Genomic DNA, 13,707 nt, shown 5'->3' on the forward strand with positions numbered 1-13,707 from the left:
ACACACACACACAAAAAAAAAAAATAGTACAGTCACTAAATTGGAACGGAAATAAGGTCGTTGGTGATGGTTCGGAATCTTTTTTTTTTCTGCAGCATGTCTTTACGAACAGATCTAAAATGAATGATTATCATGTATTATCAAATAATGTCGTGTATTAGCGATCAAGCTTGCTATTTAATCTCGTAGATAATCAACGTGTTTCCAACAACCAATAGTTTGTAAGAGCGTTATAACAATGTAATTTATAATATCGTATTAACTGATTGATAATGTGGTAATTAAGAAATTACACGACGCTTTCTCTCTCTCTCTCCTTTTTAAAGCAATCCTATTTGATTAAGAGGTAAAAACTATCCAAAAACTTCTTTTTGTTATTGCTTATTTTTTTGATATTGGAAGCAGAGACATGGCAAATGATTGGTAGTCAACTGTACACCTGGTTGAACATGTACCTGCATAATTATCATGCACCTTGGAATTGCCGATGATAATGAGATGGAATTCATACACTGATGTAATCATATTATGGACGATTGTATTAGACGTGTAGAGTGTCTCGCGCAAGTGTTTATACACGAGTGTTTACAATAAATACTGTAACCGTAAATCATGCCCAGGTATAACTTTTGGTGAGGATTATCGTATTTTGTGCACATTATGGCATAGCCATCTGCATATCATCATTTTTTTGGACATCTTGTCCTTGTATACGCTTAAAACACTCAATGTAAAGAGAAAGTTTCCAACGTCACAAATTATATTAACTTTAATTGTTTCTCATTTTTGTTCTATATTCCTTCTCCTCTGAAGTGTGTTGTAAATCCGATCAATATGCCAAGGTTTTTCATTTTGTTTCGTTTCTTTTTAATATGACATGTCCAACAGATATGTACTATCATTGCAACGAAACATTGAATCCACATAATGGCAAAAACAGCAGAACAATGAAATAAAGAAAAGAAGGCCTACTGTGAACGGAAATACATTAAATGTTGTGATTTGCATGTCAAATACCAATCAAAGTTGAATTAAAAACCAAGTCAACCATTAGATGTTGATATTAAAAGTAGCAGTGCATAATATTTCTATTTCTTCGCCTGCTTTTTTTTTTTGTCACGCACCGTACGATATTAACAATACACAATCCACCTCGCATCTCCCTTGAAAATTTGCGTAAAAACCAAACCTGATTGATGTACACCAATACGGTCCCAGAACACTGCTTGCTTATCAAAAAGAAAAGAAAGAAAAAACCAACTTGAATAATTGACATCATTGCTTATACATGTACTAAACTCCTAAAACATCGCGTTGTTGAACTTGACGCATGCGCAATGCAATATGAATATGAATGAATTACTGTATGACTTTTGGCGAGCGCGCAGCTGAATCGCCCATAGTACGGACAATTATCTTGACGATTCCCATATTAGCCTTTATGGCTCTTTCGACGTGACCTAGCCAGACAGTCCAGCAGGACGGCAGTTCAGTGTTGCCAGATGATGATTTCGGTAACCCCGGCAAAAGGGTGAAATTTTATAATTGTTGATGTTGTTTGGTGACAAAATTTTAGCCTGGTAACCAAATCAAAATTTGGTGATTTTGGGTAATTTTTGGTGATTTTGAGACCAATAAGAATAACCACACGAACTGAAAACGAAAATGCATTTTGCCCAAAGTTTTCCCCTTATTTCATGTAGAAACATAACATGTGCCCTTTTTTTGTCACTCAACACACAAAGACACTAGAGTCTGACACTCATATATCCATACACATCGTACACATTTTGCATTTAGTGTGTGTGACTACGGCGCGCCGTAAATTGCACCGAGTGTTTGATAAAGGCTTATACTTTATTGATATCATTTTGTCGTGAAATTGAAGCATAACTACGCTTTTATAATTTGGTGATTTTTTTAATGGCTTTTTTTATGATTTTTCACATGCCTTTTGGTGATTTTCCTCTGTTGGGACCTGGCAACGCTGCGGCAGTTTACCACCGGTAGATACCAGCCATCTGCTCGACCGCCACTCTGCAAGATTTTCTCGATTGTGTGTCAGTCGCCGATACAACGGAATATCTGGAAGGTAAAGCCAACTCCAATAATTTCATGGCATGTGTACTTACTTACCTTGACTCATAACTTAAAAAAAAAAAAAATCATACTAGGGATTTTTGTGCACAAAGAAAACAAACATAAACACAAATACATACATGTGTAAGACGCGTGAGTCGCTGTTATTCCAAAAGGGGGACTGTTTTATTCATGAGGAATGCCTTGAGGTTTGGAGTGAGATGGTACTTGTTAAATGTTAAGCCGTAAGGAGATAAAACAAATTAAATGTCCCCCACCCCCCCCCCACCCCCCCCCCCCAAAAAAAAGGCTGCAGGCCGATCAGAGTGATGAAAGGTTTGATTGTACTAGGTGTTTCAAAAAACATTTCCCACTTTTGATCATTAATAGTTCAAAAACTATTCATCCGAAAAACTGTCATTGATATGAATAATAGCTGAATAGTGTACAATTTTGTTGGAGGTGGTTTAAATATGAAAGCATAAATCAGGTTCATGAAATCCGTGATTAATTTCACAGTTAGGTTCCAGATTTTGCTCTATTTTCAACCCTCTGTACAAAGCTTTCACTTTGCACAGGGGTCAATGGGTGTGTTTGGGAGTGTGTGGTTAACAACCTGACAATGGTCCTAAACAATGGCCAGGGTTTGAATGCTTTATTATTTATTCATGAGAAATTCCACTATACGATCACAACTAGTCTTTATTCAGCCTCTGGCAATATATGTGTAAAGTCACTTCACTGAGATGTCATTCTAATGGATTTTGAAGCAATCAAAGTATCGTGAAGTGATTAAGTTTTTCAAGGGATAGGAATATTGATGTTGTCCTTGATGATGATAATGACAATGATAGTGATAATGATGATGTAAATGATAATGATGATTATGATGATAACGATAATAATAATTATAACAATGATGTTGATGAGAAATAATGGCGGTGATGATAATGCTGCTGCTGCCGATACTTTCGTTGAGTCGCGACAGTGCTCTCCCTACGAAAGAAACGAAATTACAGTGAATACCTTCTGTTCTGTCGTAAACATGGTGACAGGAAGCAAAGAAAATCAATTAGAGTATACACTTGTGTATATGGAGCCTTAATTAAATTGACTGTGAAACAAATCGCCCCAATGAAAAATGCTGCTTAACTCTTTACCAAAAAATGATCTCTTTTTATCGAAAAAGCGACAAAGTTGTCAGACTATTAGTAGACAGTTGTATTAAAATGAAGAACTTTAGATCATTTTATGCTTATTTATATCCCAAATTTATGTGAAGCAACATTTGAAAATGATTGCCAGCTGGAATGAAATGTGGTGTTTGCAAGCACATGGAAACATGTCCTTACTTTTTTTCATGTGCTTGCAGTTTACCCTTTACCGTGCGTGAATTCAGACTAGCAGTGCCCAGGGCAATCCACATGAATAAGCATTCATGTGCTTGGGAGCGCGAGACTGACGCCTAGTCAACAGGTGGTTCAGGCATGTCCATTGTTCAGGGCCATTGTTAGCACACACTCACATACACATCATTGGTTCCTGTGCAAAGTTATTTTTTATTTTATTTTTTTTTTTTTTGTACAGAGGGTTAAAATTTGACCAAAATCTGAAACCTTACTTCAAAATCAATCTTAGATTTAATGAAACTGATTTCTGCTTTCACATTCAAATCACCTCCAACAAAATTACACTATTCAGCTATTACTCATATCAATGATAATTTTATAGTTTTTGAACTATTAATAATCAAAAGTGGGAAATGTTTTTTGAAACACGTAGTAGGTAATAGTAGTAGGCCTTGTATCTATGACCCCGCTTACAGCCCAGCCCCGCTTCAGTGTAAACGCGCGAAAGGCCAAATGCGAGGCCAAAATTGGCCTCGCATTTGGCCTCGCTCTGGAGGTGGTCTCGGCCGTGGCCGAGCCGCGGCCGACCTCGGCCTCTTTTTGGTGTAAACGCAAAATGCGCGGCCAATTTTAGTCCCTCTGCCTGTACTATTTCGCTATTCACGATATTAACCCCCTCAACGTCGACAACTAGTATAGTTTAAGGTGGTTTTGTCCTGCAAAGGATTTTTCCTTCGGCAAAGGCCTTTGCCCGAACGGCGACTTCGTCGCAACGGAATCCAGTTGGCAAAGGGTCTGAAAACCAGACTATACCAAATTGCGTTTGTTTACAAGCAGAGCGCCACTACGACAAAATATTGAAAGGTTTGAATTAAAAGCGCGGCCGAGCCCAGCAGTGTAAACGGAAAAAATCGCGAGGCTCGGCCGCGCAATTGAGGCCGGGCTCGGCCGTGGCCGAGCCGCGGCCGAGCCCGGCCCCGCACTGTAAACGGGTCTTGGACCCCGTTTACAGTGCGAGGCTCGGCCGCGGCCGAGCCCTCCTTCATTTCAGTGTAAACGCGCAAAAGGCCAAATGCGAGGCCAAAATTGGCCGCGCATTTGGCCACGCTCTGGAGGTGGTCTCGGCCGTGGCCGAGCCGCGGCCGAGCCCGGCCTCTTCTTGGTGTAAACGCAAACTGGGCCAACCTTAATGCGCGGCCAATTTTAGTCTGGCTTCCAGACCCTCTGCCCGTACTATTTCGCTATTCACGATATTAATCCCCTCAACGTCAGTTTTAAGGTGGTTTTGTCCTGCAAAGGATTTTTCCTTCGGCAAAGGCCTTTGCCCGAACGGCAACTTCGTCGCCACGGAATTCATTTGGCAAAGGGTCTGAAAACCAGACAATACCAAATTGCATTTGTTTACAAGCAGAGCGCCACTACGACAAAATATCGAAAGGTTTGAATTAAAAGCGCGGCCGAGCCCGGCCGTGTAAACCATTTGGTGTAAACGGACAAAATTGCAGGGCTCGGTCCCGCAATTGAGGCTGGGCTCGGCTGCGGCTCGGCCGCGGCTCGGCCCAGCCCCGCACTGTAAACGGGGTCTACGTTGCAATGTCTTTTTTTTTTCTTCATTTGTCCTTTATATTCACGCAGATTTTGCTGTTACTAAATGTAAATACATTGTACAATGTATATTTTTTCCAATTTGTTAATATTTACTAGTTTAACATATTATATACCGTCGCTGGGGTGACAAGACCTTGTATCTGAAATATTTTGGTGAAGATTTTGGATTTTTGGATTAATGGTAAAATAATGGGTTAAGTGATGTCCTGACCAAATCCCAACTGTCTTACTCCAAAAATGAAGTCATCACGGCATGCCAAAGGAAAGGCTTTCCCATTCGCTATAGTGCTTTGGCCGCCATTTTTTTGGCTCTCCTAAACATTTGACATTTTGTAGATATATAATATATATATATATATATATATATATATATATATATATATATATATATATATATCAGGGCTCGACACTAACGGTGGCCCGGTAGCCCGGGGCCACCAAAAATGAAAGTCGGGCCACCAAATTTCAAAAAAGGGCAAATTTGGTGGCCCGCCTCGGACCACCAATTTTTTTTGAAAAGTGTCATTTATTTATGTTATGGTGTTGCAATCCATGTGCCTGTCAATGAATATTTATACTTAGTCTTACCATTCAGCAGTTAAATTTGTTTAAAGGATGGATGAAAAGGACTGAATGAGTGCCTGAGAGTGAGTGTTGCGAGTTTGTTGAGGTTTATTTATGAGTAGATATGTCCAGCCTCAAATTCTTACTATGATAAAACTTAAATATTTGACTCATAAAAAAAACCAACCAGGAATTGTAATGTTTTTATTGCTTTTTGGGGGCCACCAAATTTTTCTCTTGGTCCACCAAATAAAAAAGTTAGTGTGGAGCCCTATATATATATATATATATATATATGAAGAGTTTGTTTGCAAAAACTGATAAGTCCATTTTTGAAGTTATGGTCAAAAGAAACAAAAATTTTCTAATTATTCTCTTTACTTTTCTTGACCTTTAATCGCAAATATCTCCGTTTGGCAAATATGGACTTATCGCTTTTTGCAAACAAACTCTTCATATATATATATATATATATATATATATATACATATTTTTTTGATAGACAAATGAAGAGTAATGCAGAGAAAGAGACTCATAGTAGAATCTGTAACAAAATTATCAATTTAATATAATCCCCCTTTATGCTTAATATATTCCTTATATGACAGTTTGTTTCTACATTAACATTGCATGTATACAAGAACTAAAGGAAAAACCTAAAATGGAATATCATATACAGGAATAAGAATTATGAATAAAAAAAAAAAAAGAAAGAGATGACACTACATGTCTTGTACTCAATACAAAGTATTGATGAACATATTAAAAAGTAAACTGATATTTTTTTTATTTTTTATTTTTTACAAAACAAGGAGAACCAAATTTGTTGTATTTGCATAATTAGAATACATACTGACAAATTAATATAAACTAATGGGTATGTCATGGTAAAAAATATGTGGAAGACAATATGTGAAAAAAATAATTTTCATGCTCATAAAAGCAAATTACTTTAGTGTCAATTACACTCAGATTTCAATGATTTAAAGATTGCAGGGTTAGTAAACTCCAGACTTTTATACACCCAAATTACATCTTATGCCATTACAAATGGGGAAAATGAAACATTTGCAGTTGTAACATTATTTTTGTCTTGTTTTGTTTGAAGTCAACCACTGATCATTCCATCTAGGTCAACCATCGGGTTTTCACTGGAAAAATAAGTTTCTTTAATATATCGAGAGAGTGCAAGAGATCTACATACGATCATAAAATAGGTTGGCAGATACATCAATGTCATCTGGTGTATCAGCCATATCATCATGGTTATGTGAGCAAGATCAAATACATATCACTTTAAACTACATATTCACAATGTGTTCCATATGAGGTGAATGTTATTGACATCCATAACCAGGAATGACACCAGATGAAATGTAAAAAAAAAAGAAGAAGATCAACATCATGATTTTGTCATTTTTGAATATACAGTAAAACATCCAATATACATCAAATCATGTACATTAAAACAACAATGATATAATATGCATGCTGGTTGTTTATCATTATCAATTACAGAGGTGCAGAGTATTTCTGGTTTGCTAAATTGGCAACTCTAATTACATGTACGATTTACACCCACGATAATACTTCCCAATGGGGTGCACAATATCTAACGACGGCTCATTGTCATGATTTTGCATTACATCTATTCAACGTGATTGCCCGGGAGCCTAAATACGTGGAATCTAACTGTTAGGAATGCCATTTTCATGAGGAATCAAAAATGTAATATAGTTGCACACAAAAACCTGGAATGGATGTGCATATACGAAAGTTAGGAAACTACATCGACAAATGGTGACAACTATGGTGCCATATTCTTGAAATTTTACTGAGGATGATCTCTCTATCTTACCTGATAAGTTAAGCCATAAAAAATGAATATTACATTCACTTAGAAATATATTCTTAGAGCTTGATTGTGCTTCATATACAGTAGATGTAACATGGACATGACTCCCAATAGCAGGTAATGTAAAATTGAGAATTTTTTAGTAATTTATATTTCGTGCCCTGCCAGGTAGGAGGAATTTCACATCTTTGATTTTGTGGAATGAAAACATTCAATAGTGTAACATAAAACAGCAAAAATATTAACGCTAGTTTTTGGTCGCGCAAAATGAGGGACAATTTTCACTTTTACAATGATCCTCAATCTATCATACTTATCGGTACCCATGACGTATCCTGCTCAAATATGTAACACGGCAACCCATAGCACTATAAATTCATATTTATTGGGGTCTTTTTGTCCCTCTTTTTTTTTCTATCCTCTGTCTTTCTGGTTATAAAGCAGTATATTTGTAAAAATTGTCATTAAAAAGAAACAACGCAGAGTTTAATTAAAGGAGCAAATTCCATGAATGGATCATATGAGCCACAGCAGGCTGACCCCAACCATAAACTTGCATAGACTTGATATTTTAATAAATGTTCCACAACACATGACTGGATAAATCTTATAGAAATTGCCTTGGACACCCAATACCTGATTTTAAGCTGAATCAAATCTGTGAATACACCAGTTTTGTATATATCAATTTTTGTAGAGCTTTCAATATTCATGAATCATAATACCAACAAAGACAACAAGAATGTTGGACCTCCTTGCTACATTATAGTACACAAGGCAAGAAAAAACATTTATGAAAACAGTATCGCATGGTACATTTTCTCTCCCTTCTCATTTTGCTTGCATTTGTTTTGTTTTTTTTATCTCAAACTTTTTATATCCACTGAGCATAGAAAAATAATAAAGCAGTTATCTTGAATATGATTTCAATAGATATGACACAGTTGCGTCTTGACGGTAGAACATTACCCAAATTTGGGAATTGTTCATAGTTTGCCATAGTTCTTGCAGAATTACTTCAATTATGCCTCCAAAGAGGAATGACATAATCTGGTCCTGATTTTTATTTTCTTTTTAAATAATGATATCAATAAAGATGGCTATTCCTTTCCAAAGAGAAGTAGGTGTATTGAAAACTGAAGGGCAATCAATCTGCATGTCAGAGAAGATTTGTGTTTTGTGACTACTCAGTGTCAAAAGATCATTCCTGCAAGTCCAGAGAGTCTGAATCGAATAAAGCACCTCAGTTAAGAATCATTGTGAACACCCTTCATTCACGGTATTGATATAGAGTTAAAGAGTGAAACTTTGGAGAGATCAGCTGCTTCTTTACAGTTCTACACTTCTGGGGTCAAAGTTCATTGTACAGTTTGACCAATCAGGAATGACGAAGAACAACTAACAATGTTCCAGCTGTCACATCTTCTTCTGGTGAAATAATTCAAATTATAGATTCTAAAAAGCCCCCATTAAGCTGGCATGAATGCAAGTGGGGAGTAACGCAGACATTTTTGGAGGAGGTTTCAGGAAGACTAAGTGCTCTTTGTTACGTGAAGAAGTACCTCAGCCTCACCACACGCTGCTTAAAACTTACAAAATATGTCTGTATCAGATTTACATAGTACAACACAAATATCGCTATTAAATCTTCACTTGCATGGGACATAATCTGGACTATGGAAGTCTCCTACACTAACACATCATAGTCCTTTGGATAACTTTTTTAACTGGAAAGACACTTTAATACATGATAACATATGGACCAAACTATTTCCTTTTGTCAAGATAATTCCAATTAGACCACATGATTATCGAATGGATTAAGTTGCAACAAGTTAGGACACAATATAAAAATACAATCTTTCAATGAATGCACTTCTTTGAAATATAATTCAAAAAAGGTTATACAAGTGAATAAATGGAATCAAATCTTTCTGGTGCAACATACTGCTTCCACACGGAGCTGGTATGCAGTAAATTAACTTTATTACAACAAATACATACAATTGTACATATATTAAAACTACAGCTTTTATTCCAACATATACAGACCACTGATGACAAAAACTTATCATTCTAATAAAAAGATAGCATAAATGACACTTAAAAAAACACAAATGTGTACATTACTGTTCTATTCACATCACAAGAATACAGTGTATAATAGACATACATGTATGTCATTTCTTTTTAAAGGAGTTTCATATATTGACCCATCATATTCAGTCCAATCCCTCCTATATCTACACTTGATATTTCCCTTGCATCTTCACTGATTTCATTAACGTACAGTCCACAGGATTGTTATATGACATCATCAAAGAACAGAACAAACAAATGTTAATGAGAAGGCCAATGTCTCCCCTACCCCACTAGATTTTAGTGGATCACGAGTATCCAACAACTCAGATTACACTTTCAAAATCTGTGGGGGTTTCAGCCTTACAAAGGATTTTCCTTGTAAACACGTACAGAAACTCACTTTTGAATGTTGATCAAAACCTTCTGTTTTTTTAGAGTAATAAAACATAACTTTTATCTCCCTTTCCTCCAAACAAACCTTTTAAATCACATAGCCAATGATTGTGGTCTGGGTGTTTTTGACAGTTTAGTTTTAAACAGTGCCGGAGAGTGTTTGCAGTCTGAAAAAGTTCGACTTTTAAAATATGATTGAGGTGGTGGAGTGTGGATCAACCTTGTATTCAATGTCTTCTTTTCTTCCACTCTCGCATGAATGTATCTGTTAAAATGTAATGAGAGTTGCCTTGTTTGATTGCCTGATCATGAAGATGATGCTGCAGCTGTTGCAAGAAATGTTGTGTGCAGTAGACAGCTGGTATTAGGAAACTTGTCCACTGTCTGGAAACTTTCCAAACTCTACAGCTGCTATGAAACATATTCATAAACGAGTTCTTTTTGCAAGTCTGAAACCTCTCTGTAGTATGGACAGCAAGATGCAAATGATGTCTTGCAAACCTAATCTACCCAGTTGCATCTCAGTTCTCTCCTGTGAACACCCACTATGCAGCACTGCATTCTTCCTTCATATCTACATCGTCCAATGTGTGACCTATCCTTTAAATCCCATGCCGTTTCCATGGAGATGGACTAGCGATGAGGAAGAAATTAACTGCTGTAACACACACCCACACACATACACACACAATGTTTATATAGAGAAAACACATCTCTAAAAACTTGTTCTCCCCTTTCAAATCTCATAATTCCTATAAAGCAGAAAAGCATGACTGTTACAGACAAAGTCATCCCCAGCGCAGCATGTCGTAACATCACTCACAGTGATCACAATTATCAATGAACACAGGATTTTTTTTTTTTTTTTTTGTTGGGGGGGAGGGCAGCAATTTTTGATAAATCTTCATTGTAAGCTTGAATGAGTTATAGTAGTATAGGTGCTTATACACTTATAAATTTGAATTAAAGAAAATTTTTGATTTATCCACAGCAATTCGATTGACATACATGCAACCATGAATATTATTGCCTAAGTTTCAACAATTGAATCTTTTGCCATTATGGCATATGACATATTTTGCAGCCTATAGCTTTTATCTCATGGAATGTTCCACAGCAAGGAAATTAATATTTTGTTGTAAAAGATGGGAGACATCACGGTTCATTTACTATCTTTAAATATCTCAAGCTTAAACGCATTATCTTTGGACACTCAAGAAAAAATGTGACGATCAATTCTGGTCATGCAAATGGGTGGTAACTGCACTCTGAATAGAATGTCATGCGCTATTCCTTTTCACCAATACTGCAGTCTTACATCGCACCTCTTGGTCTGGCATTGGGATTAGAGAAATCAAGCTGTCACTGTTTCTGACTAGGCCCTTCCTCACCTCTACGTCTTTGCTGCTCTTACGTGCAGCCTTCTGCGTATGCTAAAGATCGAGATGCTCTATATGAAAGACTGAGCATTGCAGGTACATAGAAAGTAAATCTGTAAGTACATTGTACAGAGTAGAATGGGATGATCCAGCATGCAGGCGTAGATCTCTTTAAGAGCTGATGACCAATTTTTACTGCCTTCCTGCGTAGATACATGAATCAATACTGCATCTTAGCAAACATATGGATGACAACTTTTCCTTCTATTATAAAACACTATCATAGTTCCTTTAAACTCAGACAAACCATACACAGAAATTTCATTCAGTTCAGAGTTGTTGAGACACTGTGGACCCTACAAATTGTCCTGGTGAAGACACACAACAACAACAACAACAACAACAACAACAACAACAACAACAACAAAATCTGGCAAATATACACACATACATTACGACATTGAAGATACAAAGATGTATCTGCTCCTGAAACCCATGTACTCACTGAACTTACATTGTCGCTTCCATAGTAGTAGCCTGTGCAGGTTTTGACTCGAGGAATGCTGCCCCAGGAATTACATGATCTCAAAATGCTTTGTATCCTTGGGGAAAAGCCCTTTAAACATATATATTACCAATACATCATTACCAATGCTAGTATCCTTACTTTGCACATTGTCTGTATTGGCCCATATCAACCATAGTCATAACCTTGTAGACCACTGTCAAAATTCAACCTAGCTTCATAAATATCTTGGTTTTCTGAATGTGTCTTTCTATTCCACATTGAAGTGACTAATCTTGGTGCCTCTCCAAGGTGAAACTGCTGTGTAACTGTTCTCTAAAGCCTTCTAGTTGTACATCATTCTATGAGGAATGTGCATTTCTAATAGCCACTCATTTTACGAAAGAGTAAAAAAAAAAAGTCGAAAAATGCTCTTTGTACACCATTTATACAAAGTAAGAACAATAAAACTCTGGCCACAAAACAGACAAACAAACATTTTTATTTGTCTACTGGAGCGTTTCCATGATCAGACTGAAAGGGAATCCAAAGTTAGTGACCCATGTCTTAAACCAATCTACATAGTGTATGTCATAGTCTGATATTTTTGGTCGCAAGTCACATGAAAAAAAAAAAAAAGTACACTAGAGTTCATTGCCATGGGAATGATTGATGCTGGTGTACCATGGCTGTCGCTGAAGATCAAAGGGGTCAAACGAATACCCCTTGATCTTTACTGGTGGACGTGGTGTCTTCCTCCGTCTTCTCCGCCGCCGGGTCCGGAGCGGGCAACTCCTTGCCGGCCTCCCCGTTGATGGCCGCCTTGTTGGCTTTCTTGATGTCGCTCGGCCGCTTTGCAGGAATCATGGGTTTCTCTCCTGGGGCTGGGGGGGTGGGGGTGGGGTGTGTGAGAGACAGACAGACAGACAGGGAAACAAGGGAAGGAGACGCACATGTGTAAGTACAATGCAAGAGATTTTGCTTTGCTTGAGATGAGGGGGAAGAATGGGATTTCTGCAGAACAAACGATCTCAAGGAATTCTGCTTGGATATTTGTAAAACTAATTTGTGCACCACATTTGCACGCTTGATTCACTCAATTGCATGTTGTTTAATATGTTCCTGTTAGCGCACAGCCATTCACATACATTGTATATGTACAATTGCAAGTAACTGGAAATACCAGTCGCCACACAACGGAAGTGTATTCCTTGGGTTGTTAACCTATAGGGGTAAAGAATTTACCATGATGGACCTGCCTACCAAAGAAACCAAAACTGGAACCGGTTAAAGGGGATGGCTAGTAACTGATCAGTGGGAATCAGTGGGAATGCTGGAGGATGATTGTTCCAATCCTTGTGGGATTCATTTAAGAGTACATTATATATCAATTGTTGTGTGAAAATTATTTGCTTCAGAATGGTCTCATGTTCAAGTAATGTGCAGTTTAATGTTTCGAGGTTAGCGTGCCTGTACAGTGACGGGGCGATTAAACTGCACATTACTTGAATATGAGACCGTTCTGAAGCAAATAATTTTCACACAACAGTAGATATATAATATACTCTTAAAAGAATCCCACAAGGATTGCAACAATCATCCCTCAGCATTCCCACTGATTCCCACTGATTGGTTACTAGCCATCCCCTTTAAGATTCGATAATGATACATCTCCGTACAAAACTTGAAGGAAATCTATCAAGAAATTTGCCCAGCAGAGTGCAAACCAAGAGAACTTCAAAAGTCAGACTTTCATGTGTAAAGACAAAACAAACGAGGGCGCAACCACCAACAGTAATAAGCGGCTAGATTTTTAAATGATACATCTAGACACAAAATATGACTAAAATCTATCTATAAAAGTGGCCAGTATTGCACACACAAAATGTGCCG

At 37.3% G+C, this 13,707-nt stretch overlaps 1 protein-coding gene across 1 annotated transcript in view; it reads right to left on the reverse strand.

The window, feature by feature from the left end:
* Positions 1–11,715: 11,715 nt before the first annotated feature.
* Positions 11,716–13,707, reverse strand: part of LOC140233336 (uncharacterized) — a 93,123-nt gene continuing 91,131 nt past the window's right edge. Inside the window, exon 30 of the mRNA XM_072313445.1 lies at positions 11,716–12,698. Coding sequence (XP_072169546.1) covers positions 12,526–12,698 — 173 coding nt within the window. The 3' untranslated portion in view covers positions 11,716–12,525. The remainder of the gene's footprint in view (positions 12,699–13,707) is intronic.

This window comes from Diadema setosum, chromosome 9, assembly GCF_964275005.1.
Source record: "Diadema setosum chromosome 9, eeDiaSeto1, whole genome shotgun sequence".
NCBI classification, from domain to species: Eukaryota; Metazoa; Echinodermata; class Echinoidea; order Diadematoida; family Diadematidae; genus Diadema; species Diadema setosum.